A 15,367-nucleotide genomic window follows, 5' to 3' on the forward strand; every position below is an offset into this window, starting at 1 on the left:
GACTTTGGTCAGATTACATTAACACTTTGCTTTAAATTCCCCATGTGTAAAATGAGACTATTAATAGCTATCCCTGCAAAAGTAATGTATGACTAAATGAGATATGTCTTAAAAGTATTTAGCACAGTGTCTAGAAAATATTAACAAGAACAAATAGTAGCTTATGTCTGTAGAGCAACAGAGAAAAAGGAATATTAGTTTTCTGTCTTTTCCTGAATTATTAGTCTCAGGATAGGAGGCACATGGCCTGTGTTCCTTTTCATCTTTATTATGAACTTTATTCAAATGATAGAACTATATAGAGTCTATTCAGAGAGTGTTTAGAATAAGTAATAAGATTATATAAAATACTCTAACATACAAAGCAAGTACTGATCCACAACAACTATCACAACAGTATGTTTAGTATGTATATTTGAGAGAGAGAGAGAGAGAATGCACAAGCAGGGAGGTGGGGGGTGGACACAGAGGGAGAGAAGCAGGCTGCCCAAAGAGCATGCAGCCTGATGTGGGGTTTGATCCCAGGACCCTAGGATCGTGACCTGAGTTGAAGGCAAGATGGTTAACTGACTGAGTCACACAGGTGCCCTTCAGTTTTTTTTAAAGATCTATTTATTTGAGAAAGAGAGCGTGCATGCACCTGCGCATACAAACAGGGGAGAGACAGAGGGAGAGAGAATCCTCAAGTGGACTCCCATGGAGCCTGACGCAGACTGGATCCCAGGACCCCAAGACTATGACCTCAATCAAAATCAAGAGTTAGGGCTGCTCAACTGACTGAGCTACCCAGGTTCCCTGTAATCAATCCTCTTTGGCATCTTTTTATCTCCATCGGGTCGGGTAGGTATTCTCCAGATAGTATAAAACATTGTGTTTGTTTCTTTTCTTCAGTATTTTCTCATTTACTAAAAAAAAAAAAAAAAAAAAAAAAAAAGTCTTATGACACTTTTAGAGGAATGTTAAAAAAATGAGATACCACTTTAGAATATTCCAATTTCAAATGCTTAGAGATAGCAAAGCCCTCAAGATATTTAAAAAGATTTTATTTATTTATTTATTTATTTATGAATGAGAGCCAGTTAAGAAGGGGGAACAGGAAATGGAGAAGCATGCTCCCCACAGGGCAGGAAGCCCGATGTGGGACTTGATTCCAGGACTCTGGAATCATGATCTGAGCTCAGGAAGACCGTTAACCAACTGAGTCACCCAAGCACCCAATCCTCAAGATTCTAAGCCATTTGTTTTTTTAAAGATTTTATTTATTTACTAGAGACAGAGAGGTGGAGATGCAGGCAGAGGGAGAAGCAGGCTCCCTGCAGGGAGCCCAAAGCGGGACTCGATCCTGGGACACCGGGATCACTACCTGAGCCAAAGGCAGATGCTCAACCACTGAGCCACCCAGGCACCCAAGATTCTAAACCATAAATTAATCTATAAACAATTCCAGCTTAAAAAGAAATAGGTATTAAAAATCTGCATGGATAATCTTGAAATAGTTTGATTTATTCCTAAATTGAAGAAAAAACACAAAAATGAGCTATACAAAATGGTATATTGTTTGAGAGTTGAGTGTAACTGTGCAAAAGACTATGAACAAAAATAAAGGAAGCTCTTTGACCTTCACATAATAGTTTCCCAGGTTAGCCAAAGATCTCTAACAAGTTAGAGATCTGTAAACAAGATAACAGATGCCTGAGGCATGCTGAATACCCATGGCTCTTCATTTTATGCTGTGTTCACAAATTTTTGCTCTCACTAGTTGAGGTGAATTCTTATCAACTCTGTCCTTAAACCTAATGTAGTAACTTAATGAACAATTAGGTAAATAGGTGAAACACAGAAGAGGGTTGTCATTTCTATGAAAATTAAAGTGACTGCTTTGGAAAGATTGAATAAAGGCAAGTTGTTAAAGCCTGCTGTCAAATTTATGTGAACGAGACAGATATAAAAAGACTGGGTGGGAAAGCCATAAAAATCTAGCAAATTTCTGCTCTTATACTATTGTGAAATTATCTATGAAATTGCTGTGTTTCAAACAAAACTAAAGTGGAAAGTAAAAAAAAAAAAATTTTTTTTAAAGTAATCTCTACCCCAAACCTGAGACTCAAACTTATGACCCTGAGTTTAAGAATCACATGCTCTATTGACTAAGCCAACCAGGCACCCCTAAAGTGAAAATTACACATGATGCACTGTGGAATAATTCATCCAAAGTAGAAAATGTGGAACTTGAAAGAATCCTTACACCAATAAAAGCCTTAGTCTTATAGATGATTGGCAAATGAATATATATTAAGTTAAAATAAAATATTTAAAGTATGTAAGGATTATCTGTTTTATTTTTTATAATTATCCACTTTGACCTCAATGATTATTTGGTTTCAACCAAATAATTAATAAAGTAGCTAATTACGTGGCTAAGAAGGAATCCGATACAGTTAAATGTCTGAACAAGTATACTCTTAAATTCTTAATATAAAACATATGTGGCTTGGAGCAGCAACTGTCACGTGTCATGGATAGACTACCGTACATGAATTATTATCAACTGGTCTGGAATAATATGTATATAAATACATAACAAACAAAAGTAGTCTCCTCACCAGAGAACAAGGCACAGTTTCTACTGCTGTGCTGTCATCAGAAGACTATGTATGATTTCAACATGAACTTAAAATAGATGTTTTTAAAGGAGACAGATAACCAACAAGGCACTTATGAGTATATCATACTGTCAGTGTTTCAAAATACTGGAGGGCCAGATCAAAAAAACACCAAAGCTATTGATAAAATCAGTAAACTTTTAAGTTGTGGCAAATTTGAGGTCAAAGAGAACCCCCAAATTTATTATAAATAGAGTAAGTCATTCTTACTCTTATAATAATAATAGTGCTATAAACAACAGTTAAGCAATCAATTATATTTTACAGACATATAATTACTATATAACTTTCATTGCTGACACAGAGTAGAGGAAGAAAATAATAATATATTTTCCATTATTTAAAAAAAAATCACACTAGTTTTAAATGTTTATTTTTGCTTTGATCTGCATTTTAATTAAATTATTATTTTTTAAAGATTTCATTTATTTATTTGAGAGAGAGAAGGAGAACACACAGGGAGAGTGAGAGGGAGAAGCAGACTGTCTGCTGTGCAGAGAGCCCAACGTGGGGCTCGATCCCAGGACCCTGGGATCATGACCTGAGCTGAAAACAGACGCTTAACAGACAGAGCCATCCAGGTGTCCCTGCATTTTAATTAAATTAATAAGTAGACAACACATTTTAAACATTAAAAAAAAAAAAGACATTCATACATCATACTAATGGAGTTTTCTACAGATGGACCATTAGTGTTCGGCACCAAAAATTTCAAGTGTTTTTTTTTTTTTTTAACCTTTCCCACTGACTTTTTAATTTGTCCCATCCTCAACTGCTTCATTTCTTCTCTGTAGTTATCACCATTTACGTTAAACATTTGCACAGTTTATAAAAATTATGTTAAGGGCAACTGAAGTAGTAATTTTCCTTTCTCTGCTGGTATTCTTTGTTGCGTATTTTGTCATCTCACAATAAATAGATTGCTACAATCTCTATTACCATTTAAAAACTGTCTGAAATTCCATTCTAGCCACGAGAATTAATATATAAACATATTTATTCAAACTAAACACAAAATTATGTGTAAAGTTGAATGAATAATAAAAATGAATTTTATCTTTAATGGTTACTATAATCGCTTCTTGGCCTTTTGGCTAAGATCAAGTGTGACAGTTACTGTGGAATGATTTCAATCATATCCTTTATGATTCTGAATCCCATTATATAAAGAAAGTAATTCATGTGACTGTATAATGTTTACAAATATAAGTAAGACAGCTTACAAGACAAAACTGCTATAAAAGTCTACACTAAAATTCAGTTTGGACCTTAGAATTCTTGTTCTGGGCCTCTTGTGAAGAGTCTCCATATTCATAGAGTTCTTCTACCAAACAGGAATGGTAGAACACGAGTGAACAGGTTTCAGCTGTGGAGTACAGACATATATGGAGGTAGATTACCAAACTTCAATTCCCACTCCTGGGAATAAATGTAGGATTACAATGTAATGATGGAATTTAGTGTACAGTTACCTTGATGAATCTCATTCAATTACAGAGCAAGAAAGACATAAATCAAATGTCTGTTTAACTAAGTCCCATGAGGAGTAGAAAAAATGATATTTATTGTGGGGAAAACATTAGTAAATGTACATAATTCTTGTCTTTAGTAAATTTTTTTTTTTTGTCTTTAGTAATTGAAAGTGAGTGAACACTACTTACTAATTGCTCACCACGTCAAGAAAAAAATCAGAATGAAATGTCAGGGAAACACATGAAGTTAAGGGCACCATTATTTACAATCACCATAAATGATTGACACTTATTCTGAAAAGAACTTTAAAGACATGAGTGATAAAAAGCAGTACTATTTCCCCCTACTTCAGTATACTACATAGTAGTTCTAAACATAGCTGTAGTACTGTCACACCAAACTAAAACTAGTGTTGAATGTTTTGAGTGAGCATAACCATTAAACATGAATATGTTGAAATTTCTTCTTCTTTTTTTTAACTGATGGGACCTTTTCTCAATATATTGTTAAAAGAAACCCACAGGCCCAAAGTGGCATCACTTAGGCCAAGTCACCAATACCTAATGTAACTGTACTTTTAACCTCCCCTTGAAATGTAGTCTTAACCAGTTAGGAATATTCTGGTCAGCACCAATGATGTAATCTTGTCACATGGGTCCTCTCCCCAACTCCCAAAGAAAGATGAGATAATTCACCTACTAAGATTCTTTTTTGGGTCTCTAAATGAAGGTGACCTCACCTGGAAATAATCCTCTTTTCTAAAAGTTTATCATTTCCTTGTCCTACCTTTAAAAATTCTCTTTCTGTAGCTCTTGGGAGCTCCCCTTTACTTGCTAAATGGGATGCTATCCCACTCATGAATCATTTAATACAGCCAATTAGATCTTCAAATTCACTTGGTTGAATTCTGATTTTTAACAATATAAATAATAGTAATAATAATAATAATAATAATAATAATAATAATAATAATAAAAAGAACTACTCTTCAGTTCTCTGTAAAAGGCAGCTCCCAACCACTAATCTACTCTAGTCATTTTACAGTTAAGGAGACAAAATGGCAGATTTGACTTGCCTAAGGTCGTAAGATTGGGGGACAGTAAATTCTGACATTCTCAACTACTTAGATTTACAACTGAGTTTCTGAAACTGTTCTAACAATTTTATTTTTTTTTATTTTTTTAATTTTTTTAGAGATTTTATTTATTTATTCATGATAGTCACAGAGAGAGAGAGAGAGAGAGAGGGGCAGAGACACAGGCAGAGAGAGAAGCAGGCTCCATGCACCGGAAGCCCGACGTGGGATTCGATCCCGGGTCTCCAGGATCGCGCCCTGGGCCAAAGGCAGGCACCAAACCGCTGCGCCACCCAGGGATCCCTGTTCTAACAATTTTAAATGGTGCATTTATGAAAATTAAAATAGCCTACAACTCAATAACAAACAACTTGATTAAAAAATGGACAAAGGGGGATCCCTGGGTGGCGCAGCGGGATCCCTGGGTGGCGCAGCGGTTTGGCGCCTGCCTTTGGCCCAGGGCGCGATCCTGGAGACCCGGGATCGAATCCCACGTCGGGCTCCCGGCGCATGGAGCCTGCTTCTCCCTCTGCCTGTGTCTCTGCCTCTCTCTCTCTCTCTGTGACTATCATAAATAAATAAAAATTAAAAAAAAAAATTAAAAAAAAAATGGACAAAGGCTTTGAAAAGACATTTCTCCAAAGATATACAATGGTCAATAAGCACATGAAAAGATTCTCAGTATAACTAATCACATTAGAAAATGTAAATCAAAACCACAATGAGCTACCACTTCACACCCATTAAGATGGCTATTACAAAACAACAACAACAACAACAAAAGTAACAAGTATTGGCAGGCAATGTGGAGAAATTGGAATCCTTGTGAATTGCTGGTGGGAATGTAAAACTGTGCAGCCTCGGTGGAATATAGTAGGGCAGTTGCTCAAAATAATACTGATCCAACAATTCCACCTCCAGGTATATGCCCCAAAGAACAGAAAGCAGGGACTGGAATAGATAGATGTATGCCATTACTTACAGCAGCATTATTCACAATTGCCAATAGGTGGAAGCACTTCAAGTGTTCATCAACAAATCAATGGATATGCAAAACGTGGCATCTATACAATGGAATATTATTCATACTAAAAGTTTGACACATGTTACAACATGGATAATAAACCAGAGTGCACTGTGCTAAGTGAGACAAACACAAAAAAGACAAACACTGTACAATTCCACCTATTTGGGGTACCTAGAGTAGTAAAATTCATTGAGACAGAAGGTAGAATGGTGGTTGCCAAAGGCTGGGGGGAGGGAAATGAGTAGTTTAACTGGTACAGAATTTTAGTGTTGCAGGATAAAAGGAGTTCTGGAGATTGGTTGCACAAAATGTGATGTACTTAAACAAAAAAAATGGTTAACATGGTAAATTTTATGTGTAATTTACCACAATAAAAAAAAAAAAGGCCACAGACCAGTATTTTCCAAATTTTAGAAGGCATCAGAATCACCAGGAGGGCTTATTAGAACACAGATTACTAGGCTCCATCCTCAGAGTTTCAGATTTAGTAAAACTGAGATGGAGCCCAAAAATCTGCATTTCTAATAAATTCCTGGGCAATGAAAATGCAGCAGGTCTAGGATGACACTTTGAGAAGCACTGCTATAGGCCAAAACTGGCCCTTCCAACATAAAATCAATGTTTTATTATCTCTACAATTATCTCTTTTCAGCTAAATGAGAACTTCAGGAACGGAAACTCTGACATAAGTTAAAAAGCACTGGTCTTGGAGTGCTTCTGATCTAGGATCAGAAGTCCTAGATTCTACCATTTACCAAATGTTAATATACACCCTTGGATGATCTTTTCTATTTTTTTTGAGACTAATTTTCCTTGTCTGTATGTATTTTGGTGTTGGTATCTTCAGTTCATGTACTAAATTAATAATAAAAGTTAAGGGCAGCCCCGGTGGCACAGCGGTTTAGCGCCGCCTGCAGCCCAGGGCGTGATCCTGGAGACCCTGGATCGAGTCCCACGTCAAGCTCTCTGTATGATGCCTGCTTCTCCCTCTGGCTGTATCTCTGCCTCTCTCTCTGTCTCTATGAATAAATAAATAAAATCTTAAAAAAAAAAAAAGTTAAACTGGGGGTAGTTTCTAATTAGTTTAATGTTTTACTTAGTCATAAAATCTTAGAATGAGGTTTCAAGGGTCCACAATTACAAGCTTTTTTTTTTTTTAAAGATTTTATTGATCTATTTGAGACAGAGAGAGAAAATGAGAGGGGGGAGGGGCAAAGGGAAAGGAGAAGTCGACTTTCCACTTAGTAGGGAGCTGACATAGGCCTCAATCCCAGGACCCTGGGATCATGACCTGGGCAGATGCTTCTTTACCGACAGCAACACAGGTGCCCCAATTACAAGCTTTTTGATAACAATAATGTTCCTAGAAGGCCTTTTATCTAAGGAGTTTAGAACAACTCTACAAGTAGGTAGTGTGCTTTACACAGTAAAAATGACATGTCTGAAATTATTTGCATGAAATCATCTCCAGGCAATGAATACTTTAAAAAGTACATACATCATAAAAGTTACTTTAAATTAGTTATTTACCTTTTTTCTTGCAGATATTTGTTTACTTTTAAAAAAGATTTTATTTATCTGAAAGACAGAGAGCATAGCCAAGGGGAGGGGCAGAGGGAGAGGGAGAAGCAGGCACCTTGCTGAGGGAGAGGGGGGCTCAAACCCAGGACGCTAGGGTCTTGACTAGAGACAAAGGCAGCCTAGCCAAGCCTCTCAACCAAATGAGCCACCCAGGCCCCCCAATAAGTTCCTTTTAAAGAATATTTTTTTCAGTAGTGCCTGCAAAAACTCAAGACTTACCCATTTCATAATTGGAGCCCAGAAAAAAACTGTTTTGGGACCTGAAAAAAAAAAAGGGAGAAAAATTTAGAAATAAACCAACTATTTTATGTCTTTTCTCAAATTTTTAATTTAAATTCTAGTTAACATACAGTGCAATATTGGTTTCATGAATAGAATTCAGCGATTCATCACTCACATACAATACCCAGTGCTCCTCATAGCAAGTGCCCTCCTAATACTCATGACCCATCTAGCCCATCGCCCATCTACTGCCCTCCATAACCCTCAGTTTGTTCTCTATCTTTAAGGGTCTTTAATGGTTTTCTATGTCTTTTTTCAGTCATCATCACATTTCAAAATCCTCAAAATTTAGCAATCTATTCCTAGTCATTTGTACTATGCTTTCTGCATTCTATGTATTAACATTTAGAAAGTCACCATAGTACCAACCTTACATACAAGTTGTTTTGATTTCCTTGTCAATTACTTGTGGTTTTGTGACTTGTTAAAAATGATCTAAAACATAAGGGAGATAGTTTGGCAACCATTTCCAAAGCTTTGCTTTGAACATGAAATCGAATGTTAGTTAGTTCACTCAAGGATAACCTCCAAGTTGGAGAAATTAGAAACTAAAGATTTGTGAGATGAGCCTCAGTAGCTATTATTCACTAATTCTATTAATATTTCTTACTATAAATGACTTGTTGCCATGTGTATGATAGTAAAAGCTCCTATAAAGAGTCTATACTTCTAGTAAAACAAAATTTTTAAAAAAGATTTTATTTATTATTTGAGAGGGGGAGAGAGAGTGCGCAGGGGGAGGGGCAGAGGGAGAAGCTGACTCCATGCTGAGCAGGGAGCCTGGCCTTGGGGGTCGACCTGGGCGGAAAGCAGGTCCTTAACTAACTGAGCCACCCATGTGCGAGTAAAAAATGAGCCTAATTTTAAGGTTCACATGAGAAAGGGGAAAGACTAAGATCTATAAGCTCTGTAACAGCAGAGTTTTTACTTTAGATAGTCTGGTATCCATTGGCCTTTTGCAAAATGTTAAATAAATGTTGGTAGCATTGAAAACAATTCTGGGGTGGGATCCCTGGGTGGCTCACTGGTTTAGCGCCTGCCTTCGGCCCAGGGCCTGATCCTGGAGTCCAGGGATCGAGTCCCACATCAGGGTCCCTGCATGGAGCCTACTTCTCCCTCTGCCTGTGTCTCTGCCTCTCTCTCTCTCTGTCTCTCATGAATAAATAAATAAAATCTTAAAAAAAGAAAAGAAAAAAGTAAAAAATTCTAGGTTCTTAGATAATGTAGAATTTGAGAAATAGGAAGTTTCAAAGCTAGAAGAAACCTCCGTTCATGTAACCTAAATCCTTCAGTTTACTAGTGAGGCTCAGAGCAGATCCATGACCTAGTACAAGTGGGCAGCCAGTAAGCAGCAGAACTGTGACTGGAACGAAGCCTTCTAGCTCTTTAACTACGAAACTGCCCACTTTTAACTCTTCCAAATCATATATCTCATTTAACTTTCAAGAAGCTACAGGGACAGGAAAGAAACAGATTTTGGTCCATGATAATTTAAAATATAACTAAGCATGCTAAATCCAACATATATCAGAGTACTTAACATGGTGAGTATTCTCTCACACACTGGGTCAACAAATCCATTTATTTTTTAACACACAAATTAAACAACTTTATATAAGAAAACTAATTTATTAGCAAATTCAAAAGTTTTAAAATATATTCATGACTATTATTGCTGCCTTAGTATTCTACTTTGCTTTGAAGGAATAAATCATTTGTTTTTATGGATCATCAAAATCATATCTAAAATGGCATCATTATCTAAGCATAATACATTTTACTTCTCTTCCTCTATCCCCAATTAATATTTCTCTTTTTTTTCCCAATTAATATTTCTCAATAGTGCCAGCAGATAAAGATGCATTTATCCATTTTCCCCCTAGTAAGTGAGCAAGTGTTCACAGTCATTAATGAAAAGGAGTATTTTTGTTCAATATGTGTAAATAACATTTAAAAGATAAAACTGACTTAAACCTATTATTTAGAAACAAAACAAAATAAAGTGAAGTTGAAAAGGTAATGATTTAAATTAAGACCTAGTTGTAGTTCTGGGTTTAATTTATTGCAGATAAGACTATTCATTCACCCATAATAATTACTGCATGCTTTACAATGTACCTAGCCCTGGGTATATGTGCTGGTAAATGAATACAGGGCTGGCTTTTATTAACCAAGCACAAGAATTCTGTTCAACTAAAGTCACAACTGAAGGCTAACATTTTAGGAAAACTTAGTTTTAACATGCTTATATCAATGCTGCACTAGTTTCACAGTAGGTAATATCATCATCTCAAAGTAAAAATGAGCTCAATGATAACACTCTTTTAGGGGTTGCATTTTGGCTGAACTACTTACTATCAAGGGGGTTGGTATGGGGCACCTGGCTGGCTTAGTCAGTAGAGCACATGACTCTTGATATCAGGGTTTTAAGTTTGAGCCCCACATTGGGTGTAGAGATTACATGAAAAAAACAAAAACTGGAATGCCTGGGTGGCTCAGTGGTTAAGCGTCTGCCTTTGGCTCAGTTCGTGATCCTAGAGTCCCAGGATTGAGTCCCACATCAGACTCCCTGCATGGAGGCATGGAGCTTGCTTCTCCCTCTGCCTATGTCTCTGTCTCTGTCTCTGTCTCTCGTCTCTCATGAATAAACAAAATCTTTAAAAATAAAAAAATAAAAACTTAGGAAACTAATTGGTTAATCTTAACCCTAAGGAGAGAAATTTGAAAAATGTAAAAATGGCATCTGCTTTCTCTATAACTTATGCTTATTAAGTAGTTCTACCAAAGTATCACACAAATTATTGCCTGCCTTTAGCATTAAGTGATGGCAATGTTACACATTTTGGACTATCTTCTACAACTCAGCTTAGTCATTGATATTTTTTTATCCCTCCAAACTAATTCACATTGTTCTTACAGCTACTAAATTCATTAATCAATTACATTAATCATAAATGTGATTTTTATACAGAGATCTAAAAATCTACTATAGTGTAAATAATCGACTATAGTTAGTTGTATATCCATTTACCTATCAAAATTATTACCTCCTTGAAGCTAGTGGCTAAAAAGTATTCATACTTGCAGCCCTACCACCTAATGTTGAATAAAAATAAGAGCTAGCCAGCACAGTTGGAAGCAGTTTATATTAACTGGAGTTTAGACTTAAACTGTGATATATAAATATGTACACAAGTATATAAGTATGTGTGTGTATATACATAGGCAAACAATTGAAAAATCCTTTAAAATCAGAATTTTTATCAGTCTGACACTTAAATATTGAAAGTCTGGCTTATAGTCAAAAAAGAGTTTTTAAGTAAGTTTGCTGATTTTCTAGAATATTTAAACCTAACCCTAAAGTTATACTGCAATCTGTCATATTTTCTCAATTTTCAAACTCTAGAAGATCATGGCATAGACTCTCTTTCCTTGTGAGCCAAAACAATTATAATGCTAAACATTTTCTCACATAGATTGGACAGCTAGTCATCTTCCCATGTACTTTCAAGTTTTTCAATATTTTAAGTTGTAGTGCAAAAGTGGACACAGTGCTGAAACCGCTCCTGGGAGAATTAAAGCTATTGAGGAGTTCTAAATTTTGACATTCTTATAACTGAGTAAAAAATCTCTATATACTCAGTTTCTGGGTTACTGAACTTATCTTTTATCCAGTTCTAAGCTTTGTACTGTACTGATCAGAGCAAACATTACACTCAGAACTCTAGCCATATAACGATCCCCTCTTCTATATCTTGAACAAGATACGGAAACAATGTCCTTTCTTTGGTTAAGACTAGGTTGGAATTTCAAAAGAAATTTTTAGTGGGCTAAAGAAATATAAAAAGAAAACATGAATGCACTGAGTTCCAGAATATAAATTTCAAATCCTAATTTAATTAAATTTTAGACCAGGTCCACTGGTTCTCAACCAGAGGTGATATTGCCTCCTAGGGCACATTTAGTAATGTCTGGAGACATCTGTAGTTGTCACAACTGCAGCGGTGCTGCTGCTGCTGTTACTGATGCTTGCTGGGTACAGGCCAGGCAGGCTGTTAAACATTCTACAATGCACAGGACAGCCTCCCACAACAAGTAATCACCTAGCCCCCAAAATGTCAACAGAGCAAGGGTAAGAAACCCTAGCCTAGATGGATTGACAAGCATGCAACTAAGTTTCCTGCCATTTAATGACTCTAAATCTTAGTTTATACTTAGAATATCCCAATATTCTGACTTGTCTTCATCTGGCTAACTCCTAATATCCTTCAAAAACGTATCTTAGATTTCATCTCCTCAAGGAAGCCTTAACATCTCCAGGTTACATTAGATGCACCTTCTCTAAACACCCAAAGCAGCCTGTATATTGTCTATTGTTTTCTGTGCTTAACAATTAAAATGATTTATTTATGCATCTGTCACATGAACTAGACAAGATGAAGACAAGGCCTGTTTCTTAGTTTTCCTTAACAAATAATATTTGTGAACAGAACTGAATTGAATTAACTATGTCCAGGACAGGTGTTAAGCATAGACATGCAAATTTTTGGTTTGACCAGATATGTCTTGACACTGCTTCATCCTGAAGGGTAGAATCTGCTATTTACTCATCTCCATGGACATCAAGTTCCCTTTACATCAAGGTTGTACCAGATTTTCACTTATTAGTTACTCCACTCTTAGACCATGACACTTTCCTCTCTGGCTCCGGAAAATCTCCTCTAAGTCTGATGCCATAACGCACTTGATCTTATAGGTCAATCTTTTCAAACTGTCTAGTTATTTTATTTAGCTTGAGTTTCTGAGATTCCTATTACAGCACACCTGTCTTATTTTTCTTCGCCATATACAAAGTCTCTGGGTCATATGCAGTATCAATTACTAAGTTTACTTTTTAATCCCTACAGGAGGCGTGGCTTCATCACTCAAGGGTAAGTCAGCACATTGTTTTGGTCTCTGGCTTTGAACTTCTCAGCCAACTTCTCTCTTCCTATTTCAAAACTGATGCTTCCTCCTCTGCTATCCTCCAAATTGTTTCCTGAACAATGCCTCTAGGTTCTGGTTCCTTTATGAGCTTAAATATTTGATCCTTCAGAGTTTACGAACAGTAGAGCTTTTCAGTAAGTGTTTGCCTGGTAACTAATTTACTCAACTGCCTCAAGCCAAAATGATAATTTAAAAATATTTCCTGTTCCTTTCCCTTACAACCAAACCAAACAGAAAAAAAAAAAAAAAAAAAAACCCTACGAACATGTAATTATGGTTGCTAGAACCTGGACCAAGAGAGGTATAAATATTTTAGTTAGTGAGTAATTTTAAATTTTTTATATTTTTTTTATTTTAATTTTTTTTTATTCATAGAGACACAGAGAGAGAGGTAGAGACACAGGCATAGGGAGAAGCAGGCTCCACGCAGGAAGCCGGATGTGGGACTCGATCCCGAGTTTCCACGATCACACCCCAGGCTGCAGGCGGCGTTAAACCACCGTGCCACGGGGGCTGCCCAATAATTTTAAATTATAAAACAAACCTTCAATTATTTTAATAACTGCTAAGCACTGAATTTAAAAATATCATTAGAAAATATGTATTATAAAACATTCTAAATTTGTTTTTGAAGATTTTATTTATTTATTCACAAGAGACACAGAGAGGCAGAGACACAGGTAGAGGGAGAAGCAGGCTCCCTGCAGGGAGTCCGATGCAGGACTCAATCCCAGGACCCCAGGATCACAACCTGAGCCAAAGGCAGATGCTCAATCGTTGAGCTACCCAGGCGTCCCAAGACATTCTAAATTTTTAATATTTCTGAGATATCTGAGGATGCATCAGAGTGACACAAATAATCTATAAATGCAAAGAAACAAATTTTCTTCATTGTTAAGAAAAGGAACCCAGCAGTTTAGCAATACCTGTCATCATACAATGGACTAACAAAAAATTTTAAAGAAAACTTATTTTAGTTTGCTTTTCCATTCTATCTTACTAATCATTTTCTACCTTAAGAGTAAAAAAGTCAAGTATATTTCGACATGTATGAATTCAGGTACAGAGGTTGTTTTCCTGAAAACAGGAATCAATAGTGGAAATGGTAATGAGGAAACATTTCAACTTACTCTAACATTTCTAAAACATAAAATTTTGACAAAACAAAGTATTTGGAAATAAGTATCAAATAATGAGAAGACAACTGTCTTTCTAGACATGGTAAAAACAAGTTCATACAATGATACAGCTATTCTTACAAAAGAGAGAAAAAAATGAGATAACTACGACACCTGAATGGATTAGAATACCTTAAAATCAAGATAATCAGAAATATAAACAGAGTATCTAACATTTATTACAATGAGTAAAAAATTTCAATAGGTAGAAACTTTGAACGGCTGAAAATATACTGAATAAAAATCACCTCTTAAATTTAATTTAGAGTCCAAGATGAGGGAAATGTGTCCCCACCAAACATAAATGTGCATTCTTGGGATGCCTGGGTGGCTCAGTAGTTAAGTATCTGCCTTCAGCTCAGGGCATGATCCTGAAGTCTCGGGATCAAGTGCCACATCGGGCTCCCTTCATGGAGACTGCTTCTCCCTCTGCCTATGTCTCTGCCCCTCTCTCTCTGTGTCTCTCATGAATAAATAAATAAAATCTTAAAGAAAAAAAAGGGACACCTGGGTGGCTCAGTGGTTGAGCGTCTGCCTTCAACTCAGGGCGTGATCCTGGGATCCCAAATCGAGTCCTGCATCAGGCTCCTTGCAGGAAGCCTGCTTCTCCCTCTGCCAGTGACTCTGCCTCTCTCTATTTCATAAATAAATAAATAAACAAACAAACTTAGTAGCTTAAAACAACCATTTAAAAAAATTAATAAATGTGCATTCTTTTAGATAAAAAATTAACAGTTAATTAACATATTTTAATCTTGTTTCTTAGAAGTCCACTCTCGGAAGTTAAAAAAGGCCTCAAATGCTGACAATTTGGAAATATCAAAGAAGAATTAAAGAATATATATATATGCACAGCAGGGGGAACGGCAGGCAGAGGGAGAGGAAGAAGCAGGCTTCCCGCTGAGCAGGGAGCCCAGTTATGGGACTCGATCCTAGGACGGACTCCAGGATTATGCCTTGGGCCGAAGGCAGGCGCTCAATCGCTGAGCCACCCAGGCTTCCCAGGTTTGTCTCATTTTAAACGTGAAGTTGATTGAAGGTTCAAACTTTCACAGCAGAATTTGAGAAATTCTGCAAGAGAATATCATAAACAAATAAACAA

At 36.4% G+C, this 15,367-nt stretch overlaps 1 protein-coding gene and 1 long non-coding RNA gene across 2 annotated transcripts in view; both read right to left on the reverse strand.

Moving 5' to 3' along the window:
- MPC2 (mitochondrial pyruvate carrier 2) overlaps window positions 1-15,367 on the reverse strand; it is a 29,586-nt gene that overhangs the window by 7,877 nt on the left and 6,342 nt on the right. The window contains exon 2 of the mRNA XM_077901557.1: window positions 8,039-8,079. Within this exon, the coding sequence (XP_077757683.1) occupies window positions 8,039-8,079 (41 nt within the window). The remainder of the gene's footprint in view (window positions 1-8,038; window positions 8,080-15,367) is intronic.
- On the reverse strand, window positions 590-5,296 carry LOC144316084 (uncharacterized). The gene is made up of 2 exons (XR_013381880.1): window positions 3,932-5,296; window positions 590-905 (listed from the first exon to the last, which is right to left on the reverse strand). It is a non-coding gene; the product is annotated as an uncharacterized LOC144316084 (long non-coding RNA).

The sequence above is a fragment of the Canis aureus genome, chromosome 6, assembly GCF_053574225.1.
Source record: "Canis aureus isolate CA01 chromosome 6, VMU_Caureus_v.1.0, whole genome shotgun sequence".
NCBI lineage: Eukaryota > Metazoa > Chordata > Mammalia > Carnivora > Canidae > Canis > Canis aureus.